The sequence below is a fragment of the Agelaius phoeniceus genome, chromosome 2, assembly GCF_051311805.1.
Source record: "Agelaius phoeniceus isolate bAgePho1 chromosome 2, bAgePho1.hap1, whole genome shotgun sequence".
Lineage (NCBI taxonomy): Eukaryota > Metazoa > Chordata > Aves > Passeriformes > Icteridae > Agelaius > Agelaius phoeniceus.
In genome coordinates, this window is record NC_135266.1 from 73,587,954 (window position 1) to 73,615,106 (window position 27,153).

The 27,153-nt window shown below is 40.4% G+C and overlaps 2 protein-coding genes across 11 annotated transcripts in view; one reads left to right on the forward strand and one right to left on the reverse strand.

Annotated features, from left to right (window-relative positions):
- The window catches only part of LOC143693362 (uncharacterized), a 79,353-nt gene that overhangs the window by 17,246 nt on the left and 34,954 nt on the right, over positions 1-27,153 (reverse strand). The window contains exon 4 of one of the 10 annotated variants that reach the window (XR_013180960.1): positions 4,315-4,362. The exons of 7 other annotated variants lie outside the window; for them this stretch is intronic. The gene's annotated coding sequence lies outside the window, so the exon portion shown is untranslated. Of the gene's footprint in view, positions 1-4,314; positions 4,363-10,796; positions 10,817-19,631; positions 25,937-27,153 lie in introns of those variants that run through there. 2 more of the 10 variants (XR_013180963.1, XR_013180961.1) reach the window with 2 other exon arrangements.
- The window catches only part of CRYL1 (crystallin lambda 1), a 50,213-nt gene that overhangs the window by 17,195 nt on the left and 5,865 nt on the right, over positions 1-27,153 (forward strand). Inside the window, exons 4-6 of the mRNA XM_054628308.2 lie at positions 4,339-4,500; positions 8,493-8,687; positions 16,990-17,095. Coding sequence (XP_054484283.2) covers positions 4,339-4,500; positions 8,493-8,687; positions 16,990-17,095 — 463 coding nt within the window. The remainder of the gene's footprint in view (positions 1-4,338; positions 4,501-8,492; positions 8,688-16,989; positions 17,096-27,153) is intronic.

Consider the following 27,153-nt stretch of genomic DNA (forward strand, 5'->3'; position numbering starts at 1 on the left):
ACAGGCCAAAGCCTTTTGTAGGTTTATATTAATCAGGCTTTGTTTTAGAAATAAAACATTCTCAAGTGACTTGTTAGACTGAAAGTAAAACAGTTATGCCTGTCTTTTCTGCAAAGTTCTTTTTCTAGTGGATTATAACTATAGAAGATAATGGAAGTATTTGTAGAAATGTATTAGGCACCAAGCTTTCAGAAAAGCTCATTTTCTGACATGTAGAACTCTTTGTCTCTTAATCCTGTGGAGTTCTTTATATTCCCACAAAAAGCTGGATATAATGTGGTTCCTGTTGCAGGAGTGCTGACAGTCTGGGTCCAGCTTGTGGGATAGTTCGGTGCTTTGAAAGCTGCTGCTATGGTCTCATTCTGTGAGAGGAGAGGATTGCTGTCACTTGACTCTGGGAACTGTTCTACAGGAGTGCCTTAAAAATGTCAGCAAAATCACAGCACTGACAAGCTGAGGCTTCTTAAAATGCTGTAAGTTTTACATGTGTGTAAACAGGGCAGGGGCTTGTGGCATGTTTGGAGATCCTCACTTAACTGCAGAAGATGAGGAGGATTCTTGTTGCAGTCAAAGTGGTCATGGCTCCTAAACAACTTACCTGCTGCTTAAAACCTTACTGAATTTACTGGGAAAGGGGAAATTGCAGAACTCTAGTAAAGAATTTTCTACCTCAGCTGGCAAGGGCACAGGGTGCTCTTGCTATAGCAGCTGTGGCATGGCAGTGAAATGGAACTCTTGGGGGTTAGGTGATATAAGACAAAGGTGAATAGCTGTGGGAGGGGAATAAGGTGTTTCTTGCTCTCTCTTGGGTTGATTGAGGAGCCAGTTGAGATCTTGTGGGTCAATGTTAGCAGGACCACCAATGTGGGAGACTTTGTGGTAGATGTCTGCTATGGACCACTTGATCAGGAAGAAAAGGCCTTCTTCAGAAACCTCACATTCACAGGCCCATGTCTTCATGGTGGGGCTTCAACCACATCAATATCTGCTGGAGGGACAGCTCAGGAGAGCACAAAGAATTCAGAAGGATTGTGGAATGCATTCATGGTAACTTTAACACAGGTGGTTGAGGAGTAGAAGGGAGGACATGTTGTGCTGGACCTCACAAACAATGAAAACTGTTTGGAGATGTGAAGGTCATGGGGAAGTCTTGACTATAGTGACCATGAGAATGGTGAAGTTGAGGATCCTTGAGAGAACAAGCAAGACAAAAACTGGGATTACAGCCCTAGACTTCAGGAGGGACAACTTTGGCCTGTTGGGCCAAAATCTACTTGGAAGAGTCCTGTGGTATGGGATAGACTCCTGCAATGAAGGTGGGTCCAGGAGAGCTCAAGGCAGATCTGTCTTCACTTGCAGGAGTGTATATATTATCATAAACCTTCATATTAATATTGCCAGGGAAGAAAGACTTTCTTGTTTGTTTTGAATTTGCACCAGACAGCATCTAGTCAGGAGGGAGGAATTCATTGTTGTGCAGCTGTAGCTTTCAGACTTCTTTATTCAGCGATTCCTAATGCTGGTGACTACCATCACACTCCATACTTGTTATTGGGAAGGCTTGATGCTGCTCCCTGTGACAGCAGCTCCAGATGATCTTACAGAAAGTGCCTTGCTTGTTGCTGAGTGGCTGCTAATCTTTGATCTTCTGCATAGTTTAAATGTCTGGCTTTCATCTTATACTGCTTCTGTAGGATGTCTACTTATTTTAGACCATACCACTGTGTTGCAGGGCTTTGTTTCAGGCCATATTTTCTTTCTTTTGCCTCCCAATAGTAATAAATTGCTCAGTAGCAATTCTCATTGATAGTATAAGGAAATGTTATTTTGCAAGATAGTGTTTTGGGGAGTGTTTTCCTAGAAGTTACAGAGGAGTTGCTATCTTGGCTTATTTGAGAATGGATGGGAAGAACCTAGGGAGATGCCAGCATTTAAGTATAGGAAAATGAAGTTGTGCATTTAGATGAGCGTGGATGAATGTGGGAGTACAGATGGTGGGTGCCATGGTGAGAAAGGCCTATACAAAAACACAGAGACGCTGGATTTAAACAGATGAAACTCACTGGCTTTCCATGTACAGGGGTTGTGTCATTGAGTGCAGTTTCTTATTTAGGGACAACTAGACCTCAATCACCATGTGGTGTATCAGTTAGCTAGGGAGGAAGTCTAGCATGTGTTTATCTTTGTGTAGTTCTTTACTGGTTCAAGTAGCTGTGGTGTGTTCTCTGAACATGTATTTGAATAGTGAAATTCCTATTACATCTAGGCCTTTAATTCAATACAACACTTCCAGGAGATGGGTTTTAAAAATTAACAGCTGTCATGTTAGGCATGTCATCAGGCTCTTAAGAGATGTTTAATAAAGTTTAAATTAGAAGCCAGATTTGTAGCAACCTTAGGTGACCAGGCCTCGGAATAAAGCTTTACTGTTCTCTGCAAGTGAGAAGTATGATCGTCCCTAAGAAAAGGGCACAGAAATATACAGTGTCACTTAAAATGCATAGTGGTGCATGCTAACCTCTTTGCACTGATTCTTTGAGAGAAACTGTGGTAGCTTTAAACCCATATCTTACCTGCTCTCTTTCTGATATTCCCTTTCTCATGGTAAACAGAATAGCTTCAGACCTCTCCAGGCTTTAAAACTGACTGCAAGTGAGGTTCCTGTTTAATGGATTGTTTAGAGCTTAATTTTCCCCCTGTTCTTCAGGGAATTGATGTCTCTTAGAAAATAATTGCATGCTTGAGAACAGAAGCTTTATTGCAGTGGTCCAACAACCTGAATACAATTGTGACACTATACAAAATATTCCAAGCAAATGGCCCATTCAGAAACCTTACGTAACCATGGCAGGTTTGAGTTACCAGCAGATTTGAGTTTGCCTGTTTGATTATCATCTGATGTGAGAGCAGGCTTAGAGTTTCAAGTTCACAAACCTATTCAAAGCACCTCTTTTATTAGCTTGAACAGTATCTGCAGAGTTCTCATCATCTTTGGCTTCACTAAAAGAAACTATTTAAACTTAACCAACAAGCAGGGATTCTGGAACTATGAGCAGACTATCATTTTGTTTTGATAAGGCTGTCTAACACTTTGGGCTCTATCTGGAGTTCTTAAATGACCCTGTTTATCTCTTTTGCATCATGGAACCTTTAGTACTGTTCCATGCAACTTATTTTTTAAGACTTCAAATTTCTTTTAACCCATTTTTTGGTTTAAACACTCTGGCCCTGGGCATCCTTGCCACAGAGTCTGTCTGAAGCAGCAGATGTTAAATGTAAATTTTGGATTACATCAAATGTGTAGCCTTTCCCCCTAGCCTTGCTGTGTGTAGTTCAACATAACAGAAAGGACAGAATGAAGTACTGGCAGGTAGGGGAAGGTTAGAGTTGGAAAAGAGCAGGTATTTTCTGTGTGTTTTAAAGGGAAGGCTGAGGTTTTGCAACTTTGGGATCCTCTTTGGATTTTTTTAAACTCTTCCAAAACCCCTTGAAAACAGGCTGGCCTTCTTCCTCCATTTTCTTCTCATAAGGTGAAGACTTTTCTGTTGCTTGTGGGATCCACTGTAGTTATTATCCCATGTCCTTCTCCTCCCAGACTAGTGGATCTTTGCATGCTCTCCCTCAGGCATCTCCTGAAGATAACTTTGGGAATCCTGTGATTGTAGGTTGTGGCTCTTGGCTCACATGTAAAATTTCACACAGTATGTAGATCTGAATGTGCTCAGTAGCTTTGGTAGGGGTTTTGATAGCATTCATTCTACTTCAGATGGTCTTCAGAAGTCTTTCTCAGTGACCCTCATACTTAAAATGCATAAGTATCTTCATTAATTTCAACTCTAGGAGTTGTTTAAGCAAAGATTGCAGAGATGTACCTCGGAATCTCCTGCCATATTTCTGGAGTTTGTAAGTTTTTCTTCCTTTGAGATACACCTGTTCATTTCCATCTTGTCTTAGAGAGAATACTGACTTCTATCATGTGAGATACTCTTAAAAAAAAAGTGGAGACCAGGTCTTATTCCTCTGTATTGTGTTATCTCCCTGTGTGAGTTAAAGTCTGTATTTTAGACAAAGCAGAATATTTTCTTTTGCATTAAATCTCCTGTAGGGTGTGGTGGTCCATCTTCTGCTGTACATAATCTCTTGGGCTTTCCATTTCTTTAACTGTGGGAAGATATTTTTGTGTTACTGGCTCACCGGTATATCTAGGCTGATTAAAACAGATGGTTTGTGCTGAATTCCTAAGTGTCAGTCCAGGATGGGATCAGTGAAGTCTGAGATGTATAGATAGATACTATTGAACTACATAACTTCTAATACTGTTTTTTGGTTTTATTCCAGGAATGCACTCCAGAGAATCTGGAACTGAAAAAGAAGATTTTTGGTCAGTTGGATCTAATTGTGGGTGACAGTGTTATCTTGAGCAGCTCGACCTCTTGTCTGTTACCCAGCAAATTGTTCACTGGCCTTAAACATGTTAAGCAGTGCATTGTGTCACATCCTGTAAGTACGATGGCATGTTTCCTTTTTGTGTAAACTGCAGCCCAAACTCCTTCCTGCAGTCTGAAAGACTCAGAAGGTTATTTGGGGCTCTTGTGTGCAATTGTTAGTGTGCAGGGCCAATTTTTCAAAAAAGCTGTAGTTTGGTTATTCTGCGAGCAGCAGCACTAATCTACAAAATTGAGAGGATGTAGCATGTTGCAGCTGTTGGATCAAGATATGTTCTGTGTGAGTAGTTGTGCTCATATCGTTGTGTGTTTCTCAAACTAGTGGCTTTCAAAATGTAGGAATTCTATGTTTTGTGTACAAGCTGATAACATTGCTACTTTATTCTTGTGTCATTGTTAGTCTTTTCTAGTATCCTTTCTTAGCTTCTGTTGGGTAACAGTAAGAATCCAAACACTGAGCTTCATGTGCTTGTCAGGCTATATTGATAAAAGATGGGAAATCTAAACTCCAGTTTCTTCAGACTTGTGATGCAGAAGCAATATTCCTTAATTTCTAAAAGAGGCATTAAGGAATGGTGAAAGGGAACAAATTGGACTTGGAGCTGAATTTGCATGCTTCATGACCAACCTGGACAGGGCAGTGATGCAAAAATGGAATGACTGGAGGTTGCAGCAGAACCTCAAAATGGTCAAAGGCACTTGTGGGCTTCTGTAGAGGTCTGTTTGGAACTGCCAGGCAGCATCTCTCCTCCACATGGAAGAGCATTTTATCTTGATCATCACTGGGATTTTTACTGCTTCTGTTTTCCACTATTCAAGAAGGTAATGAATTTGTTAACCCAGTGTTAGTTGGGTGGTCAGCTGATCAGTTAAAGAGGACTGTTGTCATGAAGAGAGGTGCTGCCCTGGTCTCTGCAGTTTGGTAACTACATGATATCTCTCCAGGGCATCCCTCAGAGTGTAAAGTAAACATAAAGTAAAGTAAATTCCCTGGGCATGCACAAGAGTACAAAAATACAGCACTGCTTCACTGTAGTGTCTCTACAGCTACCTGTAGCCTCCTGCTGTAGTGTCAAAGCATTTGGTCAGTGCCTTTCTGATACACCTTCACCACCACTGTGCCTTGGGGTGCTTGTGTGGCAAGGGGAACAAAAGGCTTGGTTTGTTTTTCTCCTGTATAACAAGTTTTCAATCCCTTTTAATTATAAAAGAGGTCAAATTTCAAAATATGTATCTGTGCCTAGATCTAGCCTTTCTCCAGTCTAAAGTTCAATAGTTTCTTATCTCTTGCTTCCAGGGTTGTAGTCTTCTCTAGTGTAAGACAAGAGATAATGTCTCTTTAACATTTCTATCTTAAGTAACTATACAATTTCTTCTTTTTTAACCGGTTCCTGGCTGCATGATTGTCAGTCTTTGATTTTACTGTACTCTTTCTTACTGTTTTCCCAAGCTGGTCTGTACCAGTTGATTTTGTTTAGTCTGAACTGCAGTCTTTGTAGAAGCAACTCCTGAAACCAGGTTTTATCAGATCTGGAAAAGTGGTCTCTGCATAAACATTTTCTACATTTCTGCATTTCTGTTGTAAGGATATGTATTTTGTCAAAACGAACGCTCTGGAGTACCTTAAAATGTCTAATTGTTCCCAAATGGCTTTGCAGTCCAAATGAGACTGTTTTTGTAGTAATCTCAGCTTCACTCAGCTGTACTGAGTGTACCAAAGAAGCTGTAAAGCAGTGTACTCTTCCAGGGGCCTTTCTGCATCTGCATCAGGAAACATGCTTGCTTTGTAGTAGTTGTTGGCTTTGGGTGGGTTTTTTTGTTTTGTTTTATTTTTTTACTAAAATCTTGAACACAATAGTAGGATTTGGTGGCTGCAGGAAGCAAGCAGCTCTGCAAGACACTGAAAACAAGTGTGGAATTTGATATACCAGAAGAATTAAAAGCTAAAGTTGTAGAGCCTCTGGCATGAGTGAGGGTGTTGAGATAAAATGAAATTAAGTGCCCAAAGGGCAGAAGCAGTTCATCCCTTTGCTTAACATGGTTCAGTAATTAGAAAAAAAAAATCTCACAGCACAGCTGTATGATAGAAAAGCACACAATCCTTATGTTACAGTACAAAACAGATTCAGCTGTTCTCTGAAAGCAGTTTCAGGCAATGGATCAATAGAGGTCTGCTGCAGGGTGGTTCTCTTCTCATGTACTGTATAGGCCTGCTAGACCACACAACTAGAAATATGGGGCTAGAGGAGACTGTGCCACTGAGTGAAGTCCCCTGTTGTACAGGAAACCCTGCAGTCAAATAACCTTAAAACTTCATAAAACTCTCTCAGATTATTTTTTTAACTCCACTACTCCTGTTAGAAATTGTTTGTGTCTTCTAATTTTTGTTCTGATCTTATTACTGGTCCATTAAAATTAATATTTATGTTTGTTGACAGCTTTTCTGTAACTTAATTCTTTTCAGCATTTTCTTTGTTATCTCCTTTCTTAGCTGTGTCTTTCTTATGCTAAGGTGACCTTCTGTTCCCTGAAATACTTCTCATTTTTAGAAACTTTCCCCCATTCCCTACTTCATCTATGTTCTACTACTTTCAGTTTTTACCAGTATCTATTTATCTCACTCCTGAAAAATTGCCTTCCTGTGTCTCCTCAGTGTGCTCATGAGCACACCCATATGCTCCCTGTGCCAAGTTCATGAAATGGAATACTTCAATAAGATCACTGTCCACAGTAATCTTCCAAGAAATTTTTAATTTTAGCCTTAGTCTCTCTCAACAATTAACCTGTCCTCTTTTTGACTGGAACCTGTGATATACTTAAGCCTTAGAGAATGTCTTGATGCTTGCAGTGCTTTGGGTCATGCTCAATTGCCTGGCACCACTGGATGGTGTCCATCCACCACACCGTTCTCAGCATTGCTGATGGCAGTGCCAAAAATACTGATGTGAGAGAGGCTGTGTTGGGACACAAGGCCCTCTAAAAGGAATGAAGTGTGTTACATCAGTAGTTAGAGCACATGTCAGACCCTGCAGGAAAGGGAACCATGTAAATACTGAAAAGAAAGAACATGCAGGGAGGAAAGGCTACTTGCACATTCCTGTGACTAAATCCTGTCCTTGCATTTACAGGAGCACAGTTAAGAGTAGTTGACTATAGGGAGCATGATGAAAGAATCAGTAGTTAATTGCCATCCTTCAAATGTCAGTGTTATTCCTGGTAGTAACTTTATTATATGTTAGCCCCTTTTATTGCCTGGAGCTAGATGGAGAGCTGAATTTAGCACCTTTAAGAATACAGCTGAAGGACTGCTACTTTGGAAAGAGAATGCATGCAGCTTAACTGTCTGTAACTGTCTATGACCTGAAGAACTTTTAGCTTTTTCCAGGATGTTCTTTAGGATTTTTTGGTTTTTACTGCAAAAATACATAACACAAAGGTCTTGACTTGATGAGAAATTACATTTGAGAAGAGTCAGGGAGAGGTAATTTATTTTTTTCTAAGTACAGTGTTTGAAGGTAACCTGTTCTGCAACATTTTCAAAGTATGTTTTATGTGATATCTGTTACTGTATTTAGCATATATTTACAGGCTTGGGGCCAGTAGCTGCTTATCTGTTAAGTGTTGCATCTTACAGGTGGCAATACTTTTGCTATAAAATTCCTGATGGTCTAAAAGGAAATACCTTGCTTAGTTTGGAAAGACAGGTGGTGACCATATGTCTTAGAACAACAAATAGCCTGAATATTGAGCAAACAGTTCCTCAAGTCAGAATAAAGTCTTGCAGTACTGTTTGAGTGCTGTCATCTCTGGTGTAGCTCCATGAATTTTGCTGAGGTTAAACAGAGTTTGATTTACTGCAAGTTTTAATTTCTTTTAATTTGAGTTAATGCACCAGCTTTTATTGGATTAGTGAAGTCTTTCAAGGTCTGAATATCAGGCTTGCTGTGTTCCCTGGAAATTATCCAAGTTAGTGCCATCTATAAAGATGCTTTATATTAACTTGTTCTGTTGGTGGCTGATGTTCTTCTTTTGTTTTTTTTTCTTGAGGTAAATCCACCTTACTTTGTGCCATTGGTTGAAATTGTTCCTCATCCAGAAACAGATCCTTCTACGACAGAGAGAACATATGCCCTGATGAAGAAGATTGGTCAGTCTCCTGTCAAACTGAACAGAGAAATTGAGGGGTTTGTTCTGAATCGACTACAGTATGCAGTGATAAGTGAAGCTTGGAGACTTGTGGGTGTATGTATATCTTCTTTTTCAGTACTGGGTCAGTTCTGTAGATGTGATAAGTGAGATTTTATATTTAAATACCCTTTAAATTTGTGCCATCTTTGTTCAGCTGTCCCTTATGAACATAAAATGTATATTTAAATGTAAAGTAAGCCCAGTAAGAAGTGATGTCAGTTCTAAAAAGCAAAGACTGACAAAAATGAGGTGATATGCAATGGTAAAAATTATTCTTTATCCTGCTTTCTTTTTTCAGAATACTGTTATTTTCAGGGCAATCAAAAGAATTATTTTAAAAGCACAGGAAGCAAAATACCAATTTTTATTTTTGTAGGCTTCTCATCATTTTGTTTGTTTTTTTCTAGTGTTGTTAGCTTACTGTACAGTGGTCATGAAAATATTTTAAATGGTTTTCTCTTTGGCCTTTCAGGAACTGCACTCATAGGTTTAACTGTTACTTGATACTTGTAGGTAAAGACAGATTTCTCCTCCTCCTGCCCATTCAGACTTCTAGCTGAGAATCATTTGTTTGTGTGCCTTCAGCTTTTCCCATAGTTAGTGCTCTGTGCTGAAGTCTCATCTTTCAGCAGGAGCTAAGTTAAGAGTCTGTTGCTATTCTCTTGAGAAGAGTTTCAACTGAGCTTTAATAGGACTTACTTTCTTCTTGTGGAGTGTTTTGATTTTTCAAGCTGTTTAAAACAACCATGCACACAAATACAGGTAAAGATCTTAAAACTAAGGTAATATTTCTGTAAACAAAGCAACTCTTTTTCCAAAGAAGTGTTTAAACATAGTTGCTGAACTGATTTTGCTTTCCTGTAGCTGGCTTTCACTAGTAACATAATACAACAATATAAAGGAGATGGTGAATAATAATAAGTAAAAATAGTGTTGTGAGGAAGGAACTGATCTACTACTGAAGATGTTTATTTAAATTTTAAAAATGGCTTCTGTTGTTAAACTTTTAATACAAAGTCTCAAGTTTATGATAAGAAAAACACCTTCAGAAAGCTGTAGTCATGTTGGAAAACATAGAATAGAAAAAAACCAGGAATGTAAAGTTACAGAATAGTTTGGGTTGGAAGGGACCTCTGGAGATCTAATCCCAGCCCCCTATTACAGCAGGATGCACAGGATCACGTCTAGGTGGGTTTTGAATAACTTCAGAGGAAAACATTCATTCTCATTGGGTAGCCTGCTCCAGTGCTCTGTCACCCTCAAAGAAAAGATTTTTCCTATTGAGATGCAACTTTCTGAGTTTTTAGTTTGTGCCTGTTGTCCCTTGTGGACCAGTCACCCATGGTCAGCACAGACATTCAGGTAATGTCTCAAAAATCTAACAGGATTCTTTCACATCTCTGAGAGCATAAACTCAATGGTGGAAGCCACTGCCATAGTAACCTAGGATGCTAAAAATTTGAATGGATCCACAGATCATTTAGACACATTCACATTAGACTGTGCAGAAGCAACCTCCAAGTTCAAAGTCTCAAAGACTGGGCTGCTGGGAGCTGAGGCAGTACAGTACATATCCCTGAAAGTATCATTCTCTGTTTGGTCTTGCTGTGGAAGGCATTTAAGAACACTTCATGGGCTGCTGTTGGAAAGGAAGTACTGAGTTGAGGCAAACCTTTAGTATGAACCTGTTGTATGGATGCTTTTGTGGCAGTGGTAGTTATGTGAATAGTAATAAAATAGTGCTTGAAGGGCTAACAGATACAGAAAGTTGCTTTTGTTGTAAATCAAAGTTTCCGAGTTGTTCTGTTCCTGTATAATTTTACAGCGTTTCAGCCAAACACACATTTAAACAGTAACAACTTTGGTGGCTGTATTTCCATTCCAGAAGCCTAAACAATAGCAGCTGTCAAAGGTGTATAGTTTCAGCTGTGTGACTTCAGGCTGCACAGTGCCTTTCATGGGAGGAGAATCACTGCAGATAGGTGAGAACTGCAGGCCTGGGCCAGTTTGTGTGTTTCTACTGTTGTGCTGCCAACTTAGTAATTTTTATTGCAAGTCATGTTCTTTTGGTGTATTACACTTTCCAAATAGGGAAACATAATTCTTGCTTCTGATTGTGAAGTCACTTTCCTGTTCTTACTGTTGAAAACATCAATCTCCCCAACTCTGTCTTTGAGAGACTCCTAAAAATCAAATTTCACTCATGTTGGTTACATCTCGAACAAATGTTTTCATTACTCTGAGAAGCACTGGGGGATTGTTGCGTTGCTGTGTTGGGGTTTTTTTGTTGGTTAGTTGATTGGTTGGGGTATTTTTTGGGTTTTTTTCAGTCAGCTGAGCTTATTTCATTAAAGAAACTAGTGGAAGTTTCTCCAGTAGAACTACTAATGTCCTGTTAAAGTCATTGGTGGTAGGACAGACATGCAGTACAGCTGTATTTACAACATTTATCTTGAAAACGTTGTAATAAATAGGCTGATTAGCTTGCAGAATATGTTTTAGTTCCCAAATTTGTCTGGGAAACTGACAACCTGTCAGTCTTTCTCTTTTCTTTAGCAGTGCTGTATTGGGATGGATGAGACATGGGTGAGGGGTCATGTTATGGGAGAAAGGCTCTGATACAGAGCATGACAGTAAAGATGCAGCTGTGTAGAAGGAAATGTGGTAAAGATATCTGCTTGCAGAATGTTGTGTGGGGCTCACTAACTTCTGCTCTGTGGGTCCAAGAGTAGGACACACTTTAAACACAACCAGAAATCTGAGGTAAGGCTCTGCCAGCACAGAAATCTGAGTGCTGGCCCAGACTCCACATGATGCTCAAGTTGCATGTGGCATGGATGCTGGAGCGCAGAGAGGAGCATAACTCAGGGCAAAGAGATTAAAGTAGCAATGAGAAACCTGATTGTTGGGATGCAGTTTGTCTTTGCTGAAGGTGCTGGGGTTCCCAGCTACACACACAGGGAAGCTGGGATTTTACAGCTGGGCACAAAATGAGTGCTTTGAATGCAGGACTGGTCTGAATGCGGGAGTGGGAAGTGTGGTGGTAAAGTGGTAAAAAAATAATAGGCTTGAAAGTTGAGATCCAATTTGTTGGAAAGTAGGAAAAAGAAAACTCATTTGGAGATGTACTGTTGAATGCTGAGAACTTTGTTTATGTGGATGATTAGGAATGTAGATTACAGAATGCAGAAGTTTGACTTTACAAGAACTTAGAAGCAAAGACCATGGATTCTTTTACAGGTCTAAAAGATGTAATTCAAGCAAGTGCTTCTTTTTGAAGCAAGAGTGCTACAAAAAGATATTTTGGGTCTGAGTTAGTCTTTTAGTGACAAGATGTCTTTTCAAAGATTGCTTTGACTTGCAAGTCACAAGCATTTGGGCAGTGCAGGTTTTTGTGGCAGGAAATTTTTGTATCAGTTATCTCTGTCTCCTCATGCTCCACATTTATTCCATGCTAAAGCAGATAAGTGAGAGCACTCCCTTCTGTCTCTTTAAGGTCATGTGTCTGAGAACTTTTTGTAGGACCTCATAGCCTATCTGAGACTGGCATTCATGTAGGCTTCTTATTTATGTATTCAATTGTTAGGGCTCTGGTAGAAATGTTGCAAAGCTGATAAAGAAGAGAGTAAAAGAAGTTCTATGAGATGTTGAGGTTGAAGATCCTTATTCCTCTCTTATCAACCCTAAATTTTTATATTACCTGTTTGGAACCATTAGAATAATCTTTAGCCAGTAACAGGAAAAATACCTCAAACTGCTTTCTCTGTTATTCTCTGTTGCCATTTATTTGCTTTCTCACATCTCCATTGACAGTGGTCACTGGTGTGTCTGATTTTGTTCATAACTCTTGGAGCAGAAGCTTACTGCCTTTATTTGCCTTGGAAGCACACTGTGCACTGTAGACATCATTATTTTTGTACTTTTACCAGTACCTTTTATAGTAGTTTAGGATTATGTTGCAAGGGGTATTAATTAAATAGCTTGACTTTATCTTGTTCTGAAGGTAAAATTTTGGTTAATATAATCCAGAAAATAACAACCAAACACTTCAGGAGTCTCAAGCCTTACTCTGAGTAGCTGTGATTGTCATTTAACTGTGGATCACTGAGTGAAATCTTACCTTTGTGAAATATTTCCCTAAGCATCACCTGGAATTTGCAAGGAGATCATAAAATAAAGCAGCAGAGATAGCAGGTGGAGCATGACAGTTTTTAACCTTGATATAATTTAGGAGTTTCAGCTGTTTCAGTTTTAGGAACAAGTTAAAACTGTTACAGGATGAATTGTGTACATACTCTACTTATCTCTACACAAGATTTTAATACTGTCTTAATGTGGGTTTTTTTTCTTTAAAGTGGATTTTCTTTTATGTTATAGTCCTTGTAAAACATGAAAGAATGGAAAGCTCTTCAATTTTTGTTAATCTCTTGGAAAATAAAGTCATGGTTTAGCTATGTGTCCATTTTAGTTTGTTTTTGTGGCAATCAGGTGCATTGGTTTCAATCATTAATTTATGTACCTCTCTTTTCTCAAGTGACTAGCTTAGCAGACTTTAAATGCTGGCAAGACTTTTAAAGTCCAAATTCCTTACTACTAATTATCCTACAGTGTTATTCAGACACTTTTTCCAAAAGATTGAAGATAAGGTATAGGATTAAACATTATTTACAGTGCCTCATAAAAGGGGAAATATCATAAAAAGGAAGTTTAAAGAGACAGGAAAACAAATAGTGTTGATACTAAGTGTTTCTTACAGGGTGAGGTGAGTGAGGGTGCCATGGAAGAAGGAAGATAAAGGCCAGCAAAGCAAGGAGGTGTGAAGTGTGTAGGACAACAAGTTTCTTAAACATTATGAAATGGAAAGATCTAGAGGGATATAGGAGAAAAGTCACCTGCTCAAAATGACAGGACTGGAAAAAGATCTCATCAGGGTGTGGATGGAAGGGACTTGATTGAAGCGATAGTGAAGAGGAGGGTGTAAAAAGTACTGCTGAGACAGAATGCATGTATTGGTGGCAATGAGAGAAAAAAAAAGAATACTGAATTTGGGAAAGAGGGAGGATGAAGTGGTAGATTTGGAAACAGAAAGTATGTGGTCCAGGAGGCAGTGAAATCCAAAATAACTCTTCAACAGACTGGAGTGAGTAGGTAGATAATGAATTGGTAGAATCAGAAAAAAATAAGATTGTGATGTTTTTGGGCCATTACGTTTGGTACGATTACAAACCAAGTCCACGACAGAAGTTGTGCTGTAGGTGTGACTCAGAGATGAAAAGAAAGACTGCTCATTAAAACCGAGCAGGTTGGGTCAGAGCCTAATGCTGGAGACTGCAGAACCACCACAGCTTTTTGGAAAGGTGAAAAGGATCCCTGCATAGGGAGAAGCACTAATAAAGTACCAAAGGTTCATTAGGATAATCCTGTGGTATCACTGGAGGTTAGAATCTCTAGGAAAATGAGATTATGGTATATAAATTCTTATATAAATGTTGTCATAAGAAGTGTGGAGGATTCTGAGATAGTCTAGATTTTGAAATTTGACTGGCCATTGGGATCACTGAGGATTTTGGTGGAATTTATTTTAAATCTTGATTGTGTAGCTGTAAGAGCTTCTAGTGAACTCCTACTATACTTCCCTCTGACAAATGCTGGAGGCAGAGGCTTACCAGAAGGGTAATCCAGGATGAAAAATCCCATTGGGAAGATTAATTCACACCTACACTTAGTGAAACCAGATAGGAACTCTTTCTTGTTTAGTTCTTAGCATAAACCTCAATCTTTGTGGAAGACACCTTGCTGACCTTGCAGCCAGGTGAATCATTCCACCAACTGATGATCTCCTTACCATAAATGGGAGTAGGGTTATTGCCTAGGGTAGGAAGGTCTAACTTGTTTATCATTTATATGTTCTACTTTATGAAGAGAAGTAAAAATTTTTCTTTAGAAGGGTCTTTTTGACAAGAAGAAGCTTGAGCTCATTTGTATAGAACACTTTATCCCTCAACTGAAGGGATCTGTCATGGTTTCCTTCTGGTAGCAGCAATTTTTGCCTTTTAGCAGCTGCAAACATCAAATTGCAGTTATAGTCAAAAGGCCAGGAGCAAAGCACTCATGATTCTGAGGGCACCTGGTCTTCAAATATATGAGGACTATGGACTATGGTATCCAAAGAAAGTAAGTTAATAATTTGGAAATTATTTTGCAATGATTCTGAAGTGCTTCAAGAGCCTGTTAACTCTTTTAACACTATGTTTACAGTTTTTAACTGCTGCTGTGGTTCAAATGTTTGTCTGGAATTTGTGGTTAGTCTTTTGTCCACAAATCCATGTCAGCCAGGGGGGGCAGGGAGAAACCACTCATCAAGCACAGCTTTAGCAGCACAACTCATTGTTTGGATGAAGCACTCCCTACAGAAGAACACTTTTGTTGACTTTGCTGATCTTGTTCAGAGAAGTTGCGTTGCCATGTCAGGGGAAAAAGCTTTCACAGAATGTATGGTGCCTGTGTTAGTTATCCTGATGCTGGTCTGTAATCTGAATTCTCTCTGAGGTTTTTGTTTAGTCCTGTCTTTATGCAGACCTTTCTGTCTGCCTCTAGATGAGTTACCTTACCATGTCTGTACTTTACCTTTAATTTGAAGAAAATTATGCTTTCTTATCCCTGCCATTTTATGGCTAATTGTTAGGAGAACTGTGTCTCCTATATGGTACATAGATCTTAATAATTATGTCAGTGTTTCCTTTTCAAAGTAGAGTTCTGCAACAGGGATTCAGACTGGCTTGGTTGATAGGAACAAGGCCTACTAATAGGTTGAGTCTTGAGGCTGTCTTACAGAAGTCTGAGTATAAGCTTGAGATGATGAAACTTGATGTCTGTGGCCAGCTGTAGAAGTTATGTTCATTTGTGGCTTTTAAGTTTCTTTTAAAGTAGCAGTAGATTATGTAAATCATGGACACAGGAAGACACTGTGGATGAGATTGAGCTCATTTAAGATGGGATCTTGAAAATGTAGACTGTGATATCTAAGCTTCTTACTCATCTTTCAATTGGTGAGAATTAGGCCCTTTTAGGACACAACTCCTCTTACCTACTGTAGATGCCTGCTTTAGGATGCTGATTTCCTTTTTCCCCTGGTGATTATAAAGAGAGTCTAGATGTCTAGCTTAGATGTCAATGTCTACTACAGATCAGAAGAGCTGTCCTGTGTGCCCGTAACTCTAGCCCATCACTGCATGATACAAAGGGGCATTCAGACAGGGCCTTGCAAGAGAGAAACTTAACAGAAAATGATGTGGTTTTGTCCAAGCAGATGAGTAAATGAGTATGAGTATTGCAAAGCTTAAAGGGGCTTGTTAAGGAAGAGGCACTGAGTAGGCTGAGCACCTCAGAGTAGGGTAAAAAGATAAATTACAAGCAGTTCAGCATCTCTTCCACCTTCCTACCCAGAAGGAAATGTTTTCATGTCTCTGGGAATAAAGAGGACAAGTTCTCAAAACCTGATCAAAGTGGTTAGAACAAGTATTCATTAAGTCATATCTTTCTAAGAGGTGGAAAACAACCTCATGTAATAAAAAGTATTCTTCTCAAGTAAATCTGTTCAGGCAAAGAACTGTAAATCACATTTTACAAGCCTTCCTGTGCTTGCCCCAACCTGATGGAGGCATTGGCTTTTTTGTAAGTGCTGCATGTGGGTGGAATAGCAATGCTCAACTTCTAACACAAGAAGGGCTTCATTTTGCTTGCTCTGTATCCTGCCAGCTCTTGAGATATGAGGCTGTCCGTGCACTCGAGAGCCCTGGGCAGGTTGAGGCTGAGTAGGCTGAATGTTGGGTGAGTTTTGTGGAAGGGAGTGGCAACTGCATTGCCTGCATGCTTGGACCCAGCCTTTTTTGCAGGTGGCCTCAGGAGCAGTACCCTCTTGTGCACCACCATTCTACTAATTGGGACTCTGCCCAAAAATCCAGAACTGAGAGAATATGAAGGGAGGTGTAACATTTAGCAAAATTCCTGTATTTAAAAGGGTTGGTATAGCACTTGGATTTGATATAAACTCTTTAGGCCATGTGCTATTAAGAGTGTCATGCTTGCTTTCTTCTCCAATTCTCAGTTTCTGGGACTAGGAAGTACAGTCCTAGAGATATGAGTGAATGCCTATGCTGAACTGTATGAAGGCTTGCATAGTAGATGGACATTTCTAACAAGCAGTTGTGTTTTTCTCTTTGAAATCCTAACTGCTATTTCTAGACTTAGTTTTTATTACTTCCCTAATTTTTAATTATATACAAAAAAATGGGAAATTTTGTGTTAAAAGCAATCATTCACCAGTCTTCCTTCCTGTTGTACTTTTGCTGCTTAGGAAGGAGTAATATCTCCTACTGATCTAGACCTTGTGATGTCTGATGGATTGGGAATGCGATACGCATTTATTGGACCTCTGGAAACCATGCATCTTAATGCAGAAGGTATGTAGTGCAAAATGTTATGAATATGAAGGGAGGGCTTGCTTTGCACAGGACACTGGAAATGTTATGTAACAAACCAGGTTAGGATTGCTGCAACTATGACTTGTCTCTTTTTAAAATGTAATGGTAAGGAAAACTTATTTAAAGTGTGAGGTCAGTGGAAGGAAATGGATATTGATTATCTTGTTTCAAGTGATCAAATGAAAGATAACAACCTATTAAAACACTAGCTGTGTAATAAATTTTTTCTGAGATTCATCCCATCATACTTTGATAACATTGCTGTAGCCATAGTTCTGAACCATCTGAGTGTCAGGTAAAAAAAACTATTGAAAAAGTTTAGCTGATAATCCAGTGTCAACAGAAAATCACTTTCCATAGATGAATACCCCCCTGCTGCTGAATTTGTAGCAAAGCTGAATTTGTAAATATCTCTGGAGCTGCTATGTTTTAAGCTTATATGCTGAATGAAATAAAAGTACTTTTGTCAGCAAAATCCTGTGCATACAAAGCTGACTTGACAAAAGAGTCAAGTAACAGTTTGACATCTGTCTTGCATAATTAATACTTTTAGATGTTTTTATTTACCTGGGATTCACATATACTATTCAAAAAAGTGAATTGTGTAAAATGAAATTAAAATTATGGATCAGCGTCACAAAGGTTTGAGCAGACTTCAACAAAACACAAAAACTTCAAAAAGTTAAGATCACCTAAATACTAGCTCTTTATATTATGGGCTGTGTCTTTATTTTGCTATTGTATGGTCCTTGACATGGTAGGCTCTGCTCTGCAGCTGGATCTTCTAGGCAATGCTGCAGTACATTTGTGCACTGAACCATTTCCACAACAGCACCTTGTTGGCTGGCTCAGTAACTTGGGTTGTGAGAAGGATTGCTTCACTCCTGCGCTTGCAGATACATTGTCTCTGAGTCTAGGGCTGCTCCTGTTTATGTGCTCACAGACTGACTCAGCCTCTTGCTCTCATCAGTCAGTTTAAATCAAAATTGCTGATGTCAGGACATGTGATGGCTTATGTTCATAGTTCTGTGCCAGTGCCAACTTCTCTTTGGTTGCCCAGTATTGCTTCACATAATGTGGAATAATATGGACCTCCTCTTCATTGCCAAGGATTTGCTTGACTAACCTGATCTCCTTCTAAAGCAAGATGATCTTAGTGGATGATGAAAAAGATATTGTCTATCTGGATTTTAGTAAAGCCTTTGACACCATTTTCCAAAGCATTCTCCTGGAGAAACTGGCTGCTCACTGCTTAAAAGACTGTCTGGATGGCTGGGCCTAGAGAGTGGTGGGGAATGGAATTACTTTCATCTGGGGGCTGGTCACAAAGTGGTGTTCCCAGGGTTCAGTGCTGGGCCCAGTCCTGTTTAATATCTTCATTGATGATCTGGATGAAGAGATCAAGTGTGCCCTCAGTATGCCCTTAGTAAATTTGCAGATGACACCAAGTTGGGTGGGAGTGTTGATTTGCTGGAGGGCAGGAAGGCCCTGCAGAGTGATCTGGTCATACTGGATGTCAAGACCACTTGCATGATGTTCAACAAGGCCAAGTCCAGGTCCTGCACTGGGGTCACAACAGCCCCAGGCAGTGCTGCAGGCTGGGGGCAGTGGCTGGGAAGCTGCCTGGTGGAAAAGGACCTGGGGGTGCTGGTCAACAGCAGCTGAACACGATCCAGAGTGTGCCCAGGTGGCCAAGAAGGCCGATGGCATCCTGGCCTGGATCAGCCAGGTGTGGCCAGCAGGAGCAGGGCAGTGACCGTCCCCCTGTACCCAGCACTGCTGAGGCCACAGCTCCAATGCTGTGCTCAGTTCTGGGCCCCTCAGTGCAAGAGAGACATTGAAGGGCTGGAGCGTGTCCAGGGAAGGGCAACGGAGCTGGGGAAGGCTCTGGAGCACAAGTGCTGTGAGGAGCAGCTGAGGGAGCTGGGGGTGTTCAGCCTGGAGAAAAGGAGGCTCAGGGGGACCTCATCACTCTCTGCAACTGCCTGACAGGAGGGTGCAGCCAGGTGGAGATCAGTCTGTTCTCCCAGGTAACAAGTGATAGGACAAGAGGAAATGGCTTAAAGTTGCACCAGGGAAGGTTTAGATTGGATATCAGGGAAAAATTCTTCATGGTAGGGGTTGTTAAGCATTGGAACAGGCTGCCCAGGGAAGAGCTTGTGTCGCCATCCCTGGAGGTATTGAAGAGACATGTAGATGTGGCAGTCAGGGATGTGGTTTGCTGGTGAACTTGGCAATGCTGGGTTAACAGTTGGACTTGATCTTAGAAGTCTTTTCCAAAGTAAACGACTTTATGATTCTATGAAAGCCTTCTCTGATGCTTTGTACTAATACTGTCTTTTTTTTATTAGCAGAAGGAAGTGGAGGTAGATAAAAGAAAGTGTCTCTATCCTTTTCATTAGCCTGTCAGCTTCACAGCAGCTGCCATTTTTTACAGTATAAGATATTAGTTGCCCACAGTCTTCAACTATTTGTTAATCAGTGAGGAAGGATGAAGGAAGCATGTGAGAGAAAATAGTGTTATTTGTAGAGTCCCTCTTTTTTTGTTTTGTTTTGTTATGATGATGTGACATTGTTTGGATTTGAATAAATTTATTCCAATTATTTTTTCTGAGATCAGTGTTTCTTCTTTCCCTGTGGGATGCATACATCAAGATCCTCCCCTGAACTTCCTATGGGCTACTGTCACTTTTTGGCTCTGTTAGTTCTTACATCCTTTCCTCCCTATTCATAAAGGATCCTATCAAACCTATTATCTAGGCCACTTCAGGTTACCATTTAATCAATGCATGAATATTAGGAATGCTGACTATATGGCAGTGAGCCAACAGCCTTGAATATGGAATAAAATGACAGCGTCAAGTCATTAAAAGGAGCAGAAACAGCAACAACAGTTTGAGGATTGAATTGCAACAGACAGGAAAGAAACTGCTTTGGGGAGGAAAAAAGCCTACCCAAACTGCATAATAATATAAATTTGATTGTTGATTTCATCAAATAAAATTAATGTTGATATCTGTTTCAGATTTTGAGTTTGTCCTCTTATGATTTCACATGCCAGCATCACAACAAATGCTGTTAAGTCTTTTACAAGGAAGATCAGTAGACTTCACTACAGTCAGTTTGCATGTTCACTGTTGTAGGATTATGTTAGCAGACACTACATCCCACCTGTACATGTACTGGGCAATCTGTGAATATAGTGAAGATGGTCCAGCCTCAGTGAGATTGTATCTCCTAATCGCTTGTTTCTTGAAAAATCTGGTTTCTTCTTTTTTGTTTTTTAAGCCCTTGCAACCAATCATCTGTAGAAGCAGAGGCTAGACTATAACATCCTGTGTTTTATAGGTTTGCAGCAAAAGTTCTTAATATGTATTTCATAATTGGCTTAGATCAGATATTTTGTTAGTAGGTTATTTAGTGAGCTATAATTGGAACTTGATCTAAACTGCCAATATCAGCAAAAGAGTTGGATGGTAGGAGGTTGAAGGATCTTTGTTGCTGTTTTCTCTCCTGCATTTATATCAATACCATTCCAGGATTATATTCTACTTGTCACTCACTGAGGTATTCATAGAGGTGTCTATAGGAGTTATGCGGAAATTGGGGCTGATGTATGGTCCCCGTAAAGAAAGTGCAACTATCCAGTAAGCTGGAAATGAGTCTTCATGATCAATATTATGTTTCTCTTACAGAAAATGGGAATACTTGCTCATTTTAGAAGCACCTGCCAGGTGAATTGGTTTTGGATGATAGGGGCAGAATGATTGTGCTGTGTGAAAAGCACAAAATATGGGGAGGAAAGAGTGGAGAATCATTAAGTCATAGTTGAAAGGGAGGAAATTTTACTTTTTTTGTTAGGCAAGACATAGCTAAGTGTGGTTTCTAAGAATTATTCTAAACAGATATGCTGGCTGGTTCAAGAGCAGAGATTATTTCCATTGCTATGGCCACTACTTCAGTGCTGCTGTACAGGGAGCAAACCAAGCTTTAACCCAGTTCAGGAGCTTTTGTACTGCAAGCTGGTCAGCAGGTGTGAGAATGTCTAAGGTAGTAACATCTAAGAAAAGGAAGCCTGCCTTCTTTTCTGTCCAGTCTATGTGTTACGTTTTAGAATAATAAAATATCTCAACCCAATTCAGGATACTTGCAAAAGGATGCTACTGAGATGGAGTATCACAGTGGTGTATAATCATACAAACCCTTTTAATGTTCATAAATCCACCGTATATTTAATATGTGTTTACATGCATTCAGTTCCCTTCCCAATAGGCTGAAAAAAAAGCAGTTTATAGCCCTTCTAGAACTGCTGTTTGCCTTTGTGGAGCAGCAGGGCTTTTTTGTATGAAAGAGTTTATATGCAGTAAGTCAAGGTGTGAATTTTTCAGAATACTGGCTGCTGTGCACCAGTTTCCTTCTGTGGGCTCATAGGTGTAAAGTAGTTCCCTCTGCTTTCTGAAAGGAAAACATGACTTTGCAGAGGAATTCTTGGAGCATTATTCCTCAAGTCCTTATAGATGGTTACCAAAGAAAGTGTCTTGATGCATTCATGAAAGAGTGTGAAATGATCACCAAGTGATCAGACTGGGGAATTCATCCCAAGTTTGAAACTGATCTAAGAAAATAAGCAGTTCATAATGACTTGGTTTTATTCCTTGATCCAGCAGGCCTGCAGAAATACTTGTGCATTGCTGTTGAGATGGTAACACTGGCACAATGAGAATAAAACCTTTTTTGGTGCTACCAGTTTTTCAGTGTAGTTCCAAGTATTTGTGTGATTAGAGCCATAAGTGAACCCATATGGCAATTTATGTAGTGTACAAAACGTCCTGTGAATTCACACCCTAGCTCAGAGCATGCATCTGTGTTCAGACACACCCTTGATGAAGATAGGATTACATTTAGAAAGTTGCCCTCAGAGGTGTGATGTCTAGAAATGTAATCCCTCTATCATTAAAAAAGTTCAGGACTTTTGTTTCTCTGAACATAATATAACCATGTCAGATTCCTTCACAATGTTCCTTTTTTTCTGTTAAAATAGGCCCTTTTTTCTGTTATCATCCATCTTTCACTGCAGGCTCTTCTTAGATTTTATGTGCTAAAGTCAACCCCACCCCAGTCTTTTCAAATTGTTGATGCTATTGCATCAGTGGCTTGACCATCATGCCTCCTCTCTTTGAGTCATTACAGTATCTTAATATGCTGCTCATCAGGTTGAAAGTCATCAAGTATGGTGGAGCACCCTCTCTTTGGCATGTTCCGTGTCCATGCCAATGACACTTGCTCCCGACTCTCATTCCATGTCACAAGTGTCCCAGTGCTTGCTAGACTGGTTTACCGAGTTTGCTTGCTTGTATCCTTCAGCCCTCATGCCTGTTGCCTTTCTTGTGAAGAGAAAGGGATGAGACAGCATACGAGAAGCTGATACTCTAAAGTGCTTACAAACTATAATATACTACATTTTATACTGTTGTGTTTTCACTTCTCTTTTCCTACTGCTAGTCATTATCCTCCTTATGAACTTGTGGCTTGTTTCAGGGCAGTGAAGCACTTAATGCATGTTTCTAAGCTAAATATCTGTCCTGAGTTCCTTTTTCTTCATCAATACTGTGTTCATCTTGGTGATGCAACTAGAGGCATTGCAGCAGTAACCATGTTTGCACCACACCAGTGCAAGTTCTCAGGTAAGGAGCTGCAAACTTTAAGTGTGGTTATTAGAACAAATTCTTGTGGGACAGTTCATTAGCCGTTTTGGAAACTGCCTGAACTCTCACCGAAACTGCATAAGCAGCAGCTTATTCCATTATTGGAGCCTTGGGCAGCTGAAGAGCCTTGAATCAATGCCTTTGTCTACACCTTCTTGTAACTAGACTGTAGAAGTCAGAAATGCTGAGAGAGTTTGGGATTTTCAAGGAAGATAGAGTATTCTCCTTTTCATCTCTATAATCTTGCATGTACTGCCCCCTTAGAACTTTTTGTAACTCATTCTTCTTCTTTCACCCCTGCCATAGCTGTGACTAAGTGGTGGAAGGAAATTCAGGAAACTCCTACCTTTCCTGGAAGTGTTTCTGTTTTGTATTCATAGTTCTCAGTTGCCTGCTGCAACATGTGCCTCCTCCCATGGCCTCTTTCCTCCAACATTGGCTAGGTGAGCGTGTGCAAGACGGGGAAGGTTTAGACAGGGAGCCAGCAAACTACACAGACAAGAGGAAGCTATCATCCTTTTCCTCTGTCCCAGGTGCATCTTGTGTCATTCTTGTTCTCCAGTTGGAGATAGCGCGGCACAGCGTGGGCACAGCAGTGGCCCGCACAGAGTGATGGTTGTTTTTATCAACCCCATTTACCATCTTGCTATTTTTCCACCTCCCAGGTGCTCCTGTTTCACACTGTTTGCCAAAGCTGATTCTTCCAGCTTAAGCTGCTCCCTGGGTAGTATCAACAAGGATTAAAGAGATTCTATCATATTTGTTTGCCTTCTTGTCCCTATGATCCAACCAAAGGCTCTTATCCACCTTTGCAATAGCCCTGACCCTTGAACCAAAGAACTCCTAAGTCTAAAGGCCTGGAGTCAAATATTTGCTATGAGTTTGCGGTTGAAAAGCAAAGTGATTTTTTTCAGCAATATTCCCCATTGCTCAAGTGCCAGCTTCAAGAAGGCATTAAATAAGTTGATACCGATTTCTGGAATCAAATTAAAATTGCATTTCACACTGGAAGAACTGTCTTGAGTTATTAATTTAACTACTCATTTTTCTTAATCCTTGAGTGAGATTGTGTGTGTATTCGAACTTTTGGTCTACTGACTTCACTCGAGACTTGAAAGATTTTGCAGTGCCCACGCCCTGCTTGGCATACAGCATATGTGCCTGCACGTTAGCATGTCAGCCACAATGTTGATATCAGCTGTGCTAATGTTGCTGCTCTTCTCTAGACCGCTAAGTTTTTTCTCATTTTTAAATCTTTTGCTGACATTGCATAAGGCTTCTTTTCATTCTTACATTACATGCAGTGGGTGAATTGTGCTATCCAGCCTGCTTTTGGCACGTCTCTGCTGCATTGATGAGCTACACCCACCCAGAAATTGTTCTGATTCATTCAAGCAGTAGGTGAACGAACTGCCAGTAGGAGCTTGATTTCCAGGTCTAGCTGGTTGAGTGATCTTTAAAGGCCATGTCCAGCTCAGGAGTTCATACTCAGCAGATAAATGGTTCAGCCATGTCCAAGCATTCAGCTTTCCCAAGATACTAATGCACTTGAGGCTTGTGAAAAAGATTTCTGGTGTACACTCTTCTAGGCTACCTTCTCATTACTACCACAATCAAAACTACTCAGATCTGTGGTATTATTGCACAAGCTTACCAGATGTTTGAAAGGTTCCCGTTGACTTTTGGAAAAGTACCAAATCTAAATTATTAGGTCTAAGTGTCATAGACCTGTGTGAGCTGGATAAACACCAGAATAACTGGTAACTGACACTGCTCAGTTTACCATTCCTTCTGTTGCCAGTTGGTCATAGGGAATTGCTTGGATTGCTCTATTCGACTGAATAGCCTTTGTTTATTTTGTCATTGTCCAGCTGGCAACAGCTGCTGGCAGAATAAACCTGCACTCTCTGCCTCAGTCATTTCTACTTCTGCATGTGGGAACATTTTTGCTCAGACTCCTCACTGTTAGAAGACAAAGCTCACATGAGGAAGTTGCATGTAACTATTTTTGTCTTGTGGCTGGTGCATGAGTCCTGTATAGCATTGTCTTGGGTTCCCAGGATTACTCATGTGGATAGCATACCCCTAGTAGGTCAGTCTGGGTTGGCTTCAGGTGCTGAAGTCTGTGAACCCAGCTGTTAAAATGTAATAGGCAAACACTTATGCTAATGGCAGGGTATGGTCAGAAAACCCTGATAACCAGTGGTCCTTTCCAGAGTGCTTATGGAAGTGGATGGTGGTCTCTGCTTCTTCCCCCAGTGAAGAGATAGGATGATGTCACAGCCTGTTCCACATCCCACAGTAATGCTTCCTGAACCTCACTTCCTGCCAGGGATGTTTTGAATCCCACAAGGCAATCTGGAGGTTTCTGGCTGTGTGTCAATCAAGAAAATTGATCAAAATACAAATTTTCTCTAATTAGAAAACCAATATATCTGTATGACTAGCTGGCATTCCTTGTTGTGTTGGGGAAAGCTGGAAAGTGCCAGATTGTATTCTAGGAATGCATATGCTCCATGGCTAGATAATACAAGGAAACAGACTAACTGAATGCTGATTGTCACACTCTTGGCTCCATGGGTAGATAACACAAGGAAACAGACTAACCAAATGCTGATTGTCACACATTTGCCACCAAATATAGATTCAAGCTATTTAACAAGGCTGCAGTTTTTCTCAGAGCCTCCTCCTTCCTTCAGATACTGGAGAATGTTTCTAGTCCATTTTTAAAGGAGTGGAATACAAATCTCTCTACCTTGCTCTTATGCAATGGACATATTCTGCTGTTCTGTCCTTTCAGTTGTTTAGCTGATGGTCATCATGACTTCAGAGTGCTGAAGGAAATTTAGTACTTCCTTGAGGCTTTATCCTTTGAAAGTTCTTCTTTGGCCCAGAAACCAGAGTGCTCTCCATCCTCCTACTGACCTCAGAGGCCTTTCAGAAACCGTCTACCTCAGCGATTTCAGGCGTGTTGAGCAGTCTGTAGTGTAGTTTATGATACACAGTTGGCCGTAGTCAGAGGTTTCCAATTATTCATTCCAATCTCAGCCATTTTAGGGTTAGACAGGTGTGACTTGTAAGGTATTGATATCATACAGTAATGCATTCCAGGGAACTGTTGAGGAAAGAGATCACTTAATGAGTCTTGACCTGATTTGCATTCTTTTGTGTGATAGTCAGGCCTACTCACTTATATTTCCTGCATTTTGTGGTTTGATAAGAGCATGAGCAGTTTTTGTTCATGCTTCTCAATCTGTACGATGTCCTGAGTGTTCATGGAAGAGTTGGTAACTGTAACTGCTTGCCTCTGTCTTTTGTATGTTTCTTCTCTTTGCTTTCATAATTAACTAATAAAAATAGAATTAAGTGTGCAAATTCTTCAGTCTCTGTGATTCTCAGAAGCCTTTAGTGGATGTCCAGAACTTCTCAGATCTGGGGTGATCACCAGGATAATCCACATAGGTGTGATAGGTTGGACTCAATGATCTCAAAGTCTCTTTCAACTTAGTTGATTCTGTGTTTGTATCAGTGTCAGCTTTTTTACTGCCAGACAAGCAGTGCTCATTTACTGTTGTGATGCAGTTCCTGACGTCCTGATTGGGAAAGGCTTATCCTTATCCTTTCCTGATTATGTGGTAGTTAATAGCACTAAAAGTCTACTAGATATGTATGTCTGGCTAAGTGACTGATTTCTCTTTTTGATGCATGTATGATTTCATACTCTCTAGTGCCTCAACAGTAATTGTTTAGAGATTCCTACTGGAGCTGATGGAACCTGGGTCTTTGTGTAATTCAGCCAAGGTCTACTTGGCTGCCATTTTACCCATCATTACCAGTTAGCTGGTTCCCAGGTTCTCTGACCATGTGTTTTAAGAGCTTCACAAATCCTGTGTGAAGGTTCTGAGGTCAGACCAAGCTCTCAGGGTTTCATACAGTCTTGGAAAATCCCAGAGGTGGAGACTGCACAACCTCTGTGGGCAACCTGTGCCAGTGCTTGAGTGTCTAGTCTGAACCCCTCATATCAAATTGTGCCTGTTGTCCCTTGTCTTTCTGCTGTCCCACAAACGTAAAGAGTCTGGCTCTGTATGCTCACTGACTTCCCCACAGGCTCTGCTGCAGCACTGCAAGCTGCTGGTAGGTTCCCCCACAGCCATCTCTCCTCCAGGCTGAAAAAACGCAGATCCCCCAGCCTCTCCTCACAGGACAAGTGCTCCAAGCCCCCACCATTTTGGTGGCTTCTGCTGAAGTTGCTCTGTTTTGTCAGTGGTTTTTTGTACTGGGGAGTCCCAAACTGAATGCAGTATTCTGGATGCAGTCTAATGAATGCTGAGT